The sequence below is a fragment of the Ochotona princeps genome, chromosome 21 (assembly GCF_030435755.1).
Source record: "Ochotona princeps isolate mOchPri1 chromosome 21, mOchPri1.hap1, whole genome shotgun sequence".
NCBI lineage: Eukaryota > Metazoa > Chordata > Mammalia > Lagomorpha > Ochotonidae > Ochotona > Ochotona princeps.
In genome coordinates this window covers 37,909,866-37,920,938 of record NC_080852.1, presented here as the reverse complement: position 1 = coordinate 37,920,938, position 11,073 = coordinate 37,909,866, and the positions used below count along the sequence as shown (strand labels likewise).

Here is an 11,073-nt window from a genome sequence, read left to right as displayed (position 1 = left end):
TCCCCAGTGCTTCTGACTTCAGGGTGTCCCTCTGGGTGTTTGTGGAAGACACATCTGAACCTTGCAAGCTAAATGCCGCCGGTTTAGTTTTCTGTATCTGGTATTTCCTTCTTGCCGTGGTCCATGGTCCCTGGCCTTGAAGTGGCCTTGATCCACATCTGTCTTCTAAGGTCAGCTGTGCGGTGACATCATCTGTGCCTCAGATATGCCAGTGTGGGGAAGCAGCTAAAGAGTTGGGGGCTTGCTAAGTACACATCGCCATGCTGGCTGTCTGCACATGTCATCTGTGTCAGCCCTGCCGGCTGTGGACAGGTCACCAGTGCTGACCGAGTGGCCACGGATGAGCCGCACAGGTGCTATCTCCTTTTCCCCGGGTTCGGGGTTCCCCTTCCCAGAATGTTCTGTGCTGAAGCCTGGCTGTGTGGGCTGTCTGGAGGTAGCTGGTGTGACCACCATTGCTGGCTTCTGAAATGCCTGTCACCCCACTCCTGTGGGCTGCCTCTTTGTGGAAATAAAAGCGATGGATCTTTTAGCCAGCTCCCGTGCTGTCCTTGTCTGCGTGGTTTCTCCAAGAGACACTGTCGTGCCGTCCTGGTACTGGCCAAGTGTGCATTAGGCCCCCGGCTGTCTGGGGACACCCTCTCCCTGTGGACAGTAACCTGAGCAGGTGATACCTCCTGGGATCGCCGTCTGGGACCCTCACTGATGGCTCACTGTGAATTGAGGGCACATGGTGACTGGAGGGTGCTATGGTGGTCACAGGCACCCTGTCAGGCTCCGCCTACCGGCCTGTTTGTGTTTCCTGTGTGTTTTTCCAGAGCGCTCAGTAGGAGGCAGGAAAACGGATGTTGATGGGTTAGATGGTCAGGGCTGTAGGCCATGAGCCTGCTGCTGTTGCCTGTGTGTTGGTACTAAGTGTGAGGGCTGGAAGATGAGGGTGCTTGGCAAATCCAGTGTTAGATGCAATGGCTGTGGGGCTCCGTGGACCCACACCTGATGGGTTTCCCCTATGTCCTCTGCCTGGCTCCCTGCCTGTGGAGTGCACTCTTGCCTACATACCTGTACTGGTTTATGTGGCTGAAGGTCTTTCCCATGCTCTCCTGGTGTTCAGTTTAGGACAGACTCCTCTGGTCGTTGGCAGTCTTCACTTTCATTGTTGTTTTGCAAAGATTGATTTATTTTTGTTGGAAAGGTAGATTTACAAAGAGGAGAGACAAAGATCCTTCATCTGCTGGTGCATTCCCCAAATGGCTGCAACAGTTTGAGCTGAAGCCCAGGAGTTTCTTTCAGGTCTCCCACATGGGTTCAGGGTCCCAAGGCATTGGGCCATTCCCTGCTGCCTCCCTGGGCCAGAAACAGGGAACTGGATGGGAAGTGGAACAGCTGGGACACAGACCAACACCCTATGGGATGCCACTTGTGGAGGTGGAGGATTAGCTAGTTGAAGTAGTGCGTCATCCCCTGCTGTCGGGTTTTGTCAAAGGCAATGATGGAACAGATGAACTTGGCTCACAAGCATGCTGACTAGCAAGCAGCTGGCCCTGGCAGTGTCTGTCAGTGTGCTTGGAAGCGGGACCCGTCAAGGCATCCAGCTCAGTGTGGACGTCATCAGGAGTGTGTGTTCCTGAGGGGTCACCTTCCAGAGTATCATGGACATGGAGCAGGCACCCCTGTGGTCAGAAAATACTAAGTGGGCTTTTCTGTGAGGAGGGTCTGTCCTGTGAACACCTGCTCACAGGGCTTCAGGCAGCGGGTCAGCAGGTAACCTGCAGTGGGGTGAGGGAGCGCACATGGGATCCTTGGAGGTTGGTTGTGCATTTCTGTTAGTTTTGCCCCCTACCACTCTGACCTTGATTGCCTTACCCTGTCACAAAGGCCAGCCAGTGTGTGATGAAGGAAGATGAATGGGTCAGAATGGAAGCAGTCCTCAGGGTTCCCCAGGTGGTGGGATGAGACAGCGTGACCCTGGGCACTGCCCCTGGCCTGCCTGCCGCCAGTGTGCTGTGTGACCTGGGCATGTTGCTGAATTTCTCTGATTTTTCTTTCTTAGATGGGCTTGTGGTGGCACTGGATTACAGTTACATTGGTATCTGTGAGCATTAAGAGCATCTGGTCTGGTGCCCAGCAGGAGTAAATGGTGGTGCTCGGTGACGGACAGTCGGTGGTGATGACTACTCGCCCTGTGCCCAGAGTGCTCACTGCAGTTGTGTGTCCAGGAAGTGGGTACTGCCCATGGTAGCCGACCCAGCCCTTCCACGTGCCAATCTGCATCCGGAGTCCTGGCTTTGCATCACGCCTGCTGACTGCACTGGGGAGTGCCAAGTGCGGAACAGGTGCTGAGGGGTGACCGTAGCCAGCTGGAGTGAGCTCTCGGTTCTTTGAGAGAGGATGGTTCTCAGGCAAGGGCAACTTGAGGGTGTCGCATCCCCCCTAGGGAGCTGTAGGCTTCTGGCTCCTGGTGATGTCACCATGGTCACATGCAAGGTATTGCTGGGCTGTGTGGTGACACTGGTGGTGGCATGTGCTGACTTGCACATGAGGCAGTGCAACAAGTGGCTGTCTCTGGGTTTTGTATAGAAAAAGTGAGTTCTGCAGGCATGGTGGAGTTGAACTGAGGCCACAGCCATGGCCTGTGTTAAGTACACTCTGCCATATTCACACAACCATACGATCAACTAGCTGTGGCTTATTCTAAGTGGCTCCTGTGCTGGTGGGCAATGTGTGACTGTCTCTGAGATGGAGGTGTGTGACGTGTGTCGCCTGCCCAATGGACAGATGTAAGATCGCCCTCGGAGCTGGGGCTGGAGACATTGGGGGAAGTAAGGGAGAGAGGAGATGGGATGCCTTTTCCCTGAGTTCTCAGCTTTATTGAGGACTACCCCTGGCCAGCAGTGCTTATAACCGGGCCCTGAGGATCCCACCATTGGCATCCCAGGCTGTGACGTAACCTGCATGTTGCATTTTTAGCAAGTTCTATTGGCCAGCAGTGTGGCACAGCTAGTTAAACCACTGCTTGCAAACCTGCTGTCCCATATGGGCAGTAGCTTGAGTTCCAGCTGTTGTATTTCCAACCAGCTCCCTGCTAATGCCCTGGGACACTGAGCAGCAGATGGCCCAACCCACACTGTGTTGTGGCCATCTAGGGAGTGAGCCGGCGACAGCTGCACCTGGAGAGCTCCTTTGGTGGTTTACACTGATGTGTATGACTGAGTGGCCATCCCCCTGGCAAAACTGTCTTCCCAGCAAGTCCTTTGGGGGCACTGAAGGTCAAGACTTGTCTTAGATATTGTTGAGGGGACATGGAGTGGGGCCTTGCCCACTGAGCCTGGGGCATGTGCTGTGCCAGGTGCAGGAGGCAGGATCAGAGGGCATCATTGGGCTCTGGTCTCACCTCAGCCCAGTCTTTGGGCTTGCTGTCACCCCATTTTTCCATTTTTTCCATTTTGTAGCCGTCGGTGTGCTCAGATGTGGCCCAGTTCCCCTCACCTCCCGTCCCACCAGCCCCGGAGGCCACCTGCTCTCAGCCAGTTCTGTGTATTTCTGCTGCCGGACTGCAGGGCCTTTCCTCTGCCTGTTGGTCACAGACTAGCAATTGCTGTGGTTTTCTTTTTCTGTTACATAAGAAGTGCAGTGTTTACTGAAACACTGGCCATCACGTTTCAAAGCCTGAACGTTTATTTGCCTTTAAGCTGGGACAGCAGATGGGTGTTGCACAAGCATCTTGAAGCCAGGGGAAGGCTGCCCAATGGGGCACAGGATGGGCTGGGCACAAGGGCATCACTGGTCAGCTGAGGTCTCTGAAAAGCAAGAAGCCAGTTCATGATTCTGGTCTGCCCTCCTGCCCCATGCAAGACAGCTGTCCTTGCTCAGGGGTGGTGTGGAGGATGTGTCTGGGGCTGGGAAGTGGCCCCGGGGCCAGGCTAGTTGGGGTTCCCTGTGCAGTAGGGGTGGCACCTTTGTCCAGTTCCTGGCTTGACAGATTGTTTTCAGGTGCCGGGTTGGTTGTCTTGTCAGAGAGAGATCTTCCACCCAGTAACTCAGTCCCTAATTCTTAAAACAGCCAGGACTGGACTGGAAGCTGGGTGGTGTCTTCAGACAGGAAAGGATTCGGGTCCGGACTGATACCTGCCACAGGGCCTGTGGTGCAGTGGCTGTGTACAGTGTCGCCTCGAAGCAGGTGCTTGGCTCAAGCGTCCTGCTGGGGCGCTGTGTGAGGGGCAGTGCCCGAAGGCCCAGGTAGCTTGGTTCCTGCCACCATTTGGGAAGAACGAGCTAGAGCTCCTGGTTCCTGGCCATCCAGCCTTGCCTGTTGCGGTGGTGTGGATGGTGGGGTGCCCTGTCTCTGTCCCTGCCTTTCAGGTAGTGAGGAAGGGCAGCCCAGTGCCCTTGGCCAAGGACCCTGCCCAGAGGGCACTGTGTGAAGTGGAAGCTGGGAGTAGCAGACCATGCCTGCTTGAGTGTGTGCAGGCGTTCACACGCTCATAAATGTGACTTAACCTCAGATAACCATCAACTCCACGGGGCTGTTCACGCCCACCTTATTACTAGGGACACTGAGGCTGGGCCTGGAAGATGGCAGGGGCTGGGACACAGCCAAGCAGGAGTGAATGCAGGCTCACCTTTGGTCTCTTCTCGAAGGATGTCCTGCAGGATCTTGCTCAGTGCCTGGCCATGCTGCTGGTACTGAGCCCCGGACAGCTGGATACCCACATCAAAGGGGGCGCTGAACTGGAGGAGGGACAGAGGACCCAGTGAGTCAGACGCCACAGCCCCCATCTCCAGGGACTCCAAGTGGCATCCCAGGCCCCAGTCTTCAGTGCCTCAGGGATCCCAGTTCTCATCCGGCAGGCAAGTGCTGAGGGCCAGGGGGAGCCTCGTGGGCCTGGTGCCCAGAGCCCTGTCCCTACCCCAGGTTGCTTTGGTCTTCCTTGGCAGCCTGGGCCCTGCCTTGTGCCAAGAACAGCAGACAAGAGCAGGCCCTAGTCACCATCCCTCTCCTGTCCTTGCAGAGCACACAGCTGTTGGTCCCCCTTCTCTTTCCTCCTATGTGTCGTTCCCAGACCACCCGGCCCTCTTCCTCAATGAGGCAGGCACCCTGGGGCCTCTGTACCCCACCCTTGTCACAGATGTACAGGGCCTCAGACATTGAGTGCCACCCCGTGTCATGGGCCACAACCTTCTCCCCAGGCCCTTGGAGACGGGCAGCAGGCTCTGAGGAGCTGCTGGATGCTGTGGAGGTTAGAGTGGGTGTGCAGGGCTCCCGTCCCTCAGCTTCCCCTGCAGCTTGCGCTCTCTTTCCCTATTGTGCTTCAAGGGGCAGCTAGTTTCCCAGCAGGTGTCCTGGGCAAAGTGGACCAAGCAACTGCCCCAGGAAGTACTCAACAAGCCAGTTGGGGGTGGCAGGGTGACTCTTCCAGGGCATGTGCCTCCTTGCTGACCTTGGCCTGGGGGTTTGCAGCTCTGACACTTGGCTTCATGGGGTGGCAGACGGGCACACCCCTCATCTGGCACCACCCAGGCATCTGGTCCTGGGCGAAGCCATGGGGCAGTGTCCCCCGAGGGGCTGGGCCTGAAAATCACTGGTCTCAGGTCTCACGCTGGAGGCAGAGGGGCCATCCACTCACTAGCACTGGCTCCCTGGCAGGCTTCGGGAGCCACGGGCAGGGGTGCGATGAGCAGGCAGATGCTCCCAGGTCCTAGGCACACCTGCTGGTCACCAGGCTGTGACGAGGAGGCTGGGGCCTGGCACGAGCCTCACTCTCACTTGTGGCTTAGCTCCTGGTATGTTTAATGGGTGGGACGCCAGTGCACTAACTGCTACACCAAATGCACTCTCCCCCTTCGGCCATATCCTGAAGTTCTTGCCTGGGACACGACTGGCCACAGCAGGAACCAGCCTGCTACACTCCTGCTGTCTTCCTCTCTTGGCCCAGGATGTGGGTGTCTGCCAGCACCTTGTCCATCACTTTGAGTCGCTGCCGAGTGACTTCTAGATGCTTCTGTCTTTGGGCAGAGACCCCTTGGGACTGGCCCCCCTCCACTCCCGACATCCCACCTTGCTCCTTTCACTGCCACCAACACGTGCGTGAGCAGGAGCACTGACCCGGATCTGCAGCTCGTCCTCTGCCCCGTCGTCCTGGCCTCCCAGCGCTCGGGGCTGCAGCTTGGCTGGCGGCTTTTTGGCCTCCTTCCTCTGCCGGAGCGGGGAGGGAGAGGATCTCTAGGTTAGGAGTCCCGTGGCCCTCGGAGACCTTGGGCATGCTGAGCGGGGGTCTGGCTGGGACCTCACCTGTGCTTTCTGGTGCTCGGGGCTCAGAAAGCTGGAGCCGGCCATGGCCATGTCCACCCAGAGCAGGCTGAGGAGCAGCAGGCTGCAGGTGGTCCGTGCGGAGAGCATGGTGTCAGCTGAGGGGAGAGAGGGTCTCCAGGCACCTGCCAACCCCCCACCCCACCCTGTCTAGGCCTGAGTTCACTCAGATGGAGCCAGGATGTGGCATGGGAGTGAGTGTCCCCTGGTTGTCTCAAGCTCTGGGCCTCCGTGCAGGTGTTCAGCGAGGGTTGGTGCAGCTGAACCGGCTCTGCCTGGGGTGCAGGCTTTGCTGTGTCCTGAGCTGCACCCCCTCCCAGGCACCCTGGCAACCTCTGCTGTGAACCTCCATGCACCCCAGAGCAGTGTGCCTACCTTGGGTTCCTAGTGGAGGTGTGGCTCCCGGGTTTTGCCCAGCTCTTATATAGGCAGCCTGCTGTTTGCTTTACACCCTTGCTCTCGTCCCAGAGGTGGCCAGTTCTGCATGGCGCGTTTACATTCCTGAGGAGCTAAAGTGCTCCTGGCCCCTGTGCGGAGGCCCAGAGTGGAGGTCAGATGCCCTCAGGCTGGTGCTGCCAGGACATCTGCTTGAGGTATCCCAGAGACCCCCAAGGGCCTGGAGTTGCCACCGTGTGTACCAGGTCTCTGTAGCACGCCACTGCTTCCTGTGCCTAGGGCTCGTGACGCGCGTGCTCTGGATGGGGCATTGCATCTCAACAGCCGAGGAATGCACTGCTGACCGTGACTGCCCTGAGCAGAAAGTGCGGGGGAGGCTGGAGCCAGGGCTGTCCTTCAGCCATCTCCAAGGCTGCATGCTGGCTTGTTCTGGTAACCAGGCAAAGCCCCTCTGTCTCCATGGCTTTAGGTCAAGTTTGATGGATGCTTTTGTCCCTGAGGGTGGTCACAGATTGAGCATGGTGGGTGCAAGTCCTCTTGAATTGACCAACCTGAGGCCGCTGATGGCCCACGTGGCCCCAGCACAGTGAGGTGGCAGTATACAGGCGCTGAACTGGCTGTGGTGGTGGCCCACGGCTGAGGCTGCAGGACATGGGAGCAGCTGCCAGGCTCTGTGCTTCTGGTCACCAGCTGTCCAGGTCTTGTGTCCTGGGAGGGCCACACTTGCTCCTCAGGGTCATGGGAGTTGTCTACCTGGAAGCCCCAGTGGCTCTGCAGCCACTCAGCTGAGAGGCTGAGCCCATAGTTTGATAGAAAGCCAGATGGCCCTGGGACCAGCCCCCAAGGCCACACCATCTTCTTACTCTAGGGCAGGGACTTATGGGAGGCTTCCAAGGTGCGTGTGTCCTTCGCAGGGTGGGCTGGGAGAGCCAGATGAGAAGGTGGGACAGTGTTCAGTCTGTTTGCAGGGGATTTGGGGCAGGGTAGTGCAGGCTGGGCTGGATGGAAGCTCCTTAACTGCTACTGGGCCCTTCCATTGGAAGCCCCCTGAGGCGCTGGTCCCGCGAGACACAAGCCTGTCCTGGCGTGCTGGTTAGCATCCTTACCCAGACCCAACAGCCATCTTCTGACTTTAGGCCTCCTAAGTCCCAGGGACCAGGGGTTCGGGGGGTGGATGGTGGGAGGGCAGCGAGGTGCTTGGAGCAGCTGCGCAGTCCTGAAGGCCACCCCCACCTTGGTGACCAGGCACCATAGAGCTATGAAGCCGCCTGCAACTTGGGTTCACTGCCCTGGCAGCCATACTGGGCCTGATCTTGGATAACCTGGCAGCTGGTAAACACTGCTGCCTGCCTTGTTATCTTTTGGGAACAGAAAGGTCTCGGGAGTTGGAAACCTCCTTGTTGCATGCCATGGAGTCCCAGGGTGGCGGCGGCAGGTGGGGGCATACTCCAGGAAGGATCTCATTGTCCACTCAGCCCTGTGGGTGGGGATACTCACTACCAGAACCAAGGGACTTGGGCCTGGGCATGTGTTCTCAGGTGACGGCCACTGAATCAGTTGGCAGCTCTCGAGGTGGCTGCACAGCCCTGGCCCTGTCCTCTGCCGGGCTTGCTCTGCTGTTGCCAGTCCTGGGTTGGGCCCTGTCCTCCCACCACCCCACCCTCTGTTTTAAGATGAAGAGGAGACTTGTCCACTTCTCAAATGATCACAAAGGCTGGCTCTGGGCCAAGTCTGGAACTCCATCCTGGTCTCCCATGTGAGTGCAGGGGCCCAAGCATTGGAGCTAACTTCACTGCTTTCCCAAGCGCTTAGCAGGGAGCTGGGTGGGACCCAACGTTGGCAGGTGACAGCTTCACCCCGTGCTGTGCTGCCCTGTCCCCTTTCTTGTCCTTGCAGCTGTGGTTCAGTGTGCCATCCTCGGCCTGCTGCTGTTGGCTTGTTCCTTCTCACTGCTGCTCCCTGTAGCTTGGCCTCCCCGATCCACTGCTACAGGTAGGTCATGTCAGAACAAATAAGTGGCTTTCCCGGCTGGCAGTCAATGGGTTTGGCTCCACTTGAGTGTGACCAGGCAAATGCTGGGAATTGTTCCTGGGCCCTCAGGGGATTTCTTTCCTTGTTCTGGCCTTTGTAGTTCAGGTCAGCACTTTGCAGTGGCAGCACGAGGCTACCCCTCTACAGAGCCTGTTGTGTAACAGACAGTTACTAAGAACCACGATGAAAAACGCCCAAGGAAGCCAGTGAAGACAGGACCCGTCACACCCCACATCTCAGTTCACCAAGGAGTCAATGTAGACTTAGATACTAAACTTAAAAATTATTTGGCAGGGTGGCATAGTGCACTAAGCTTGCCTCCTGTGATGCTGGCACATAGGGGTGTCAGCTCAACCCCCAGCTGCTCCACTTACAAGCCAGCTCCCTACTAATGCACCTGTGAAAACTGGAAAAGGTCCCACGTGCTTGGGTCCCCGCACCATGTGGGAGATCCACAAGAAGCTCCTGGCTGTGGCCTGCCCAGCACTGCCATTGTGGGCATTTGTGGGAGCTGGTAAAACCTCTGCCTTCCCTGGCTTTAATTCTGCCTTTCAAAAAAATTGGATCTTTCAAGAACTGTCTGAAATGAGGCAGAGAGGGAGAGCGCGTTTACCCAGTGGCTCATTCCCCACTAGTCACAGCTGGGGCTGGACCAGGCCATGGTGTAGGAACATGGGTAGGTGGGCCGACTTCCGCTGCTTCCCAGCCGGCACTCAGCATGGGATGGGCTGTCCCGTGGGGTGATTTGACCTTCTGGAAATGGCATCTCACAGTGAGAACTGGCGCCTGCTCCCCTGACCAGGAGACCCCTCTAATCTTCACTGCTCCCAGGATCTTGCCTCCCTGCTGCTCGATTGCGGCTGTGGCCCCAACACTTAAAGCCCTTTGCTAGCTAGTCTTTCCAACAGCTTCTTACCTTCAGGCTCAAAATACACCCAGGTTCCAATTGTTAATGTGGCTGCCTCTTCCCTCCACATTCCTACCCACAAATGTGCCTGTCTGCATGCCTCCCTTCTCAGCTCTCATGGGCTCCCACCCTCTGCTCATGGGGACCTGAGTAGCCCTCAGTGTGAGGGCTGCTTGAGCCTGTGTGGGGCCATCCACAGCAGGTTGCTGCTGCAGGCCCATGGGGCTTTGTGGGACACTTGGGGTACAGCTCCAAGGTGAGTTGTGTTTGCCGGTACGAAGCCTGCTTTCAACAGAAAAGGTGAGTATTCCTCCTCCTCTCCACATCTGGCAAGTTTCAGGTGAACAGGCGTGGCAGTGTGTCTCCTCCCCAGCATCAGCATCTATCCTAAACATCTCCATCATCTCCCTCTCCCCAACAGTGTGTATTTGAAAGATGAGACAGATCTCCGTGTGCCTGCAGAGTTGGGGCTGCGCCATGCCAAGGCCCCCGCGCGGATGGACAGCTGCCCTGTTCCAGACACGTGCACCTGACTGTACTCACGGAGGACAGGGGTGTGGTGGGAAATGCCCAGGCAGGTGTGGGATCGGGGGCAAGGCTGATGGCTCTAGAGGGGGTGAACACGTCGCCTCAATTTCTCCCTCTGGTGTGAGGTGGGTTGGAGTTTTGTCGCTGTGGTGGTGGCAGTGATGGTGAATCATGGTCAGGACGCTTGGGATGCGGGACAGATACTCACTGACCGTAAAGGTGTGGGACTCCCGCTTTCCTGGTGACTCATCTCTTTGAAAACCACTTAGGAAACATTTGGAAATAGCTTCACAATTAGATACCACGACAATGTTGAACTACAAAACCAGCAGTGGCCCACGGGGCCAGGCTGTGCTGGTGCAGCAGGTTAAGCACCCACTGTGATTCCCAGGAGTGTGAGATCTGGTCCTAGCTGCTTTGCTTATGTCCAAGCTCCCTGTTAACATTCCTGGGACAGCAGCGAAAGTGGCCTTCCTGCTTAGGCTCTGCTGCTGCAGGGAAGTCCCGCGGAACCTTGGGCTTCTGGCTCTAGCATGGTGCCTGTTACACAGGCCCCCACCTTGTGGGATCCTGTCTATACACATTCCCTGGCTCATTTCCTGTTTGTGTCCTCTTTGGGGAGCATCTGTGTGGTCTAGCTGGTTCTGCTGGGGGTGTGATGGCTGCAGAGTACTTGTGACATGGTCATCGCACACTGTAAGAGAAAAAGTCTCCCATTTCCTTATGGGTTGCTATTCCTGGAGCTACCCCTCCACCCCTACCCCATGGAGATGCGGATTGTCCTCTGGGATTGCCCTCGTGCCCTCGTGTGGGGGGATTTCCTGGAAGGCAGCTGGACTGCAGTGGCAGAGCAGCTGGGGCTGGAAGGGCCCTGGCACTGCGAAACAGGATCTCCACGCTGTAA

The 11,073-nt window shown here is 57.2% G+C and overlaps 1 protein-coding gene across 2 annotated transcripts; it reads right to left on the bottom strand.

Annotated features, from left to right (window-relative positions):
* Positions 1–3,673: 3,673 nt before the first annotated feature.
* GHRL (ghrelin and obestatin prepropeptide) lies at positions 3,674–6,811 on the bottom strand. 2 transcript variants are annotated; one of them, XM_058678907.1, is made up of 5 exons: positions 6,683–6,811; positions 6,290–6,405; positions 6,104–6,193; positions 4,620–4,728; positions 3,674–3,797 (listed from the first exon to the last, which is right to left on the bottom strand). In XM_058678907.1, the coding sequence occupies exons 2-5, from the start codon at positions 6,395–6,397 to the stop codon at positions 3,778–3,780; spliced, it is 327 nt and encodes a 108-aa protein (XP_058534890.1). In that variant the 5' UTR covers positions 6,398–6,405; positions 6,683–6,811; the 3' UTR covers positions 3,674–3,777. The 2 variants fall into 2 exon arrangements, with proteins under 2 accessions (XP_058534890.1, XP_058534889.1); XM_058678906.1 differs by lacking the exon at positions 6,683–6,811 and having other exon boundaries at positions 6,290–6,475.
* Between the last annotated feature and the right edge of the window lie 4,262 nt (positions 6,812–11,073).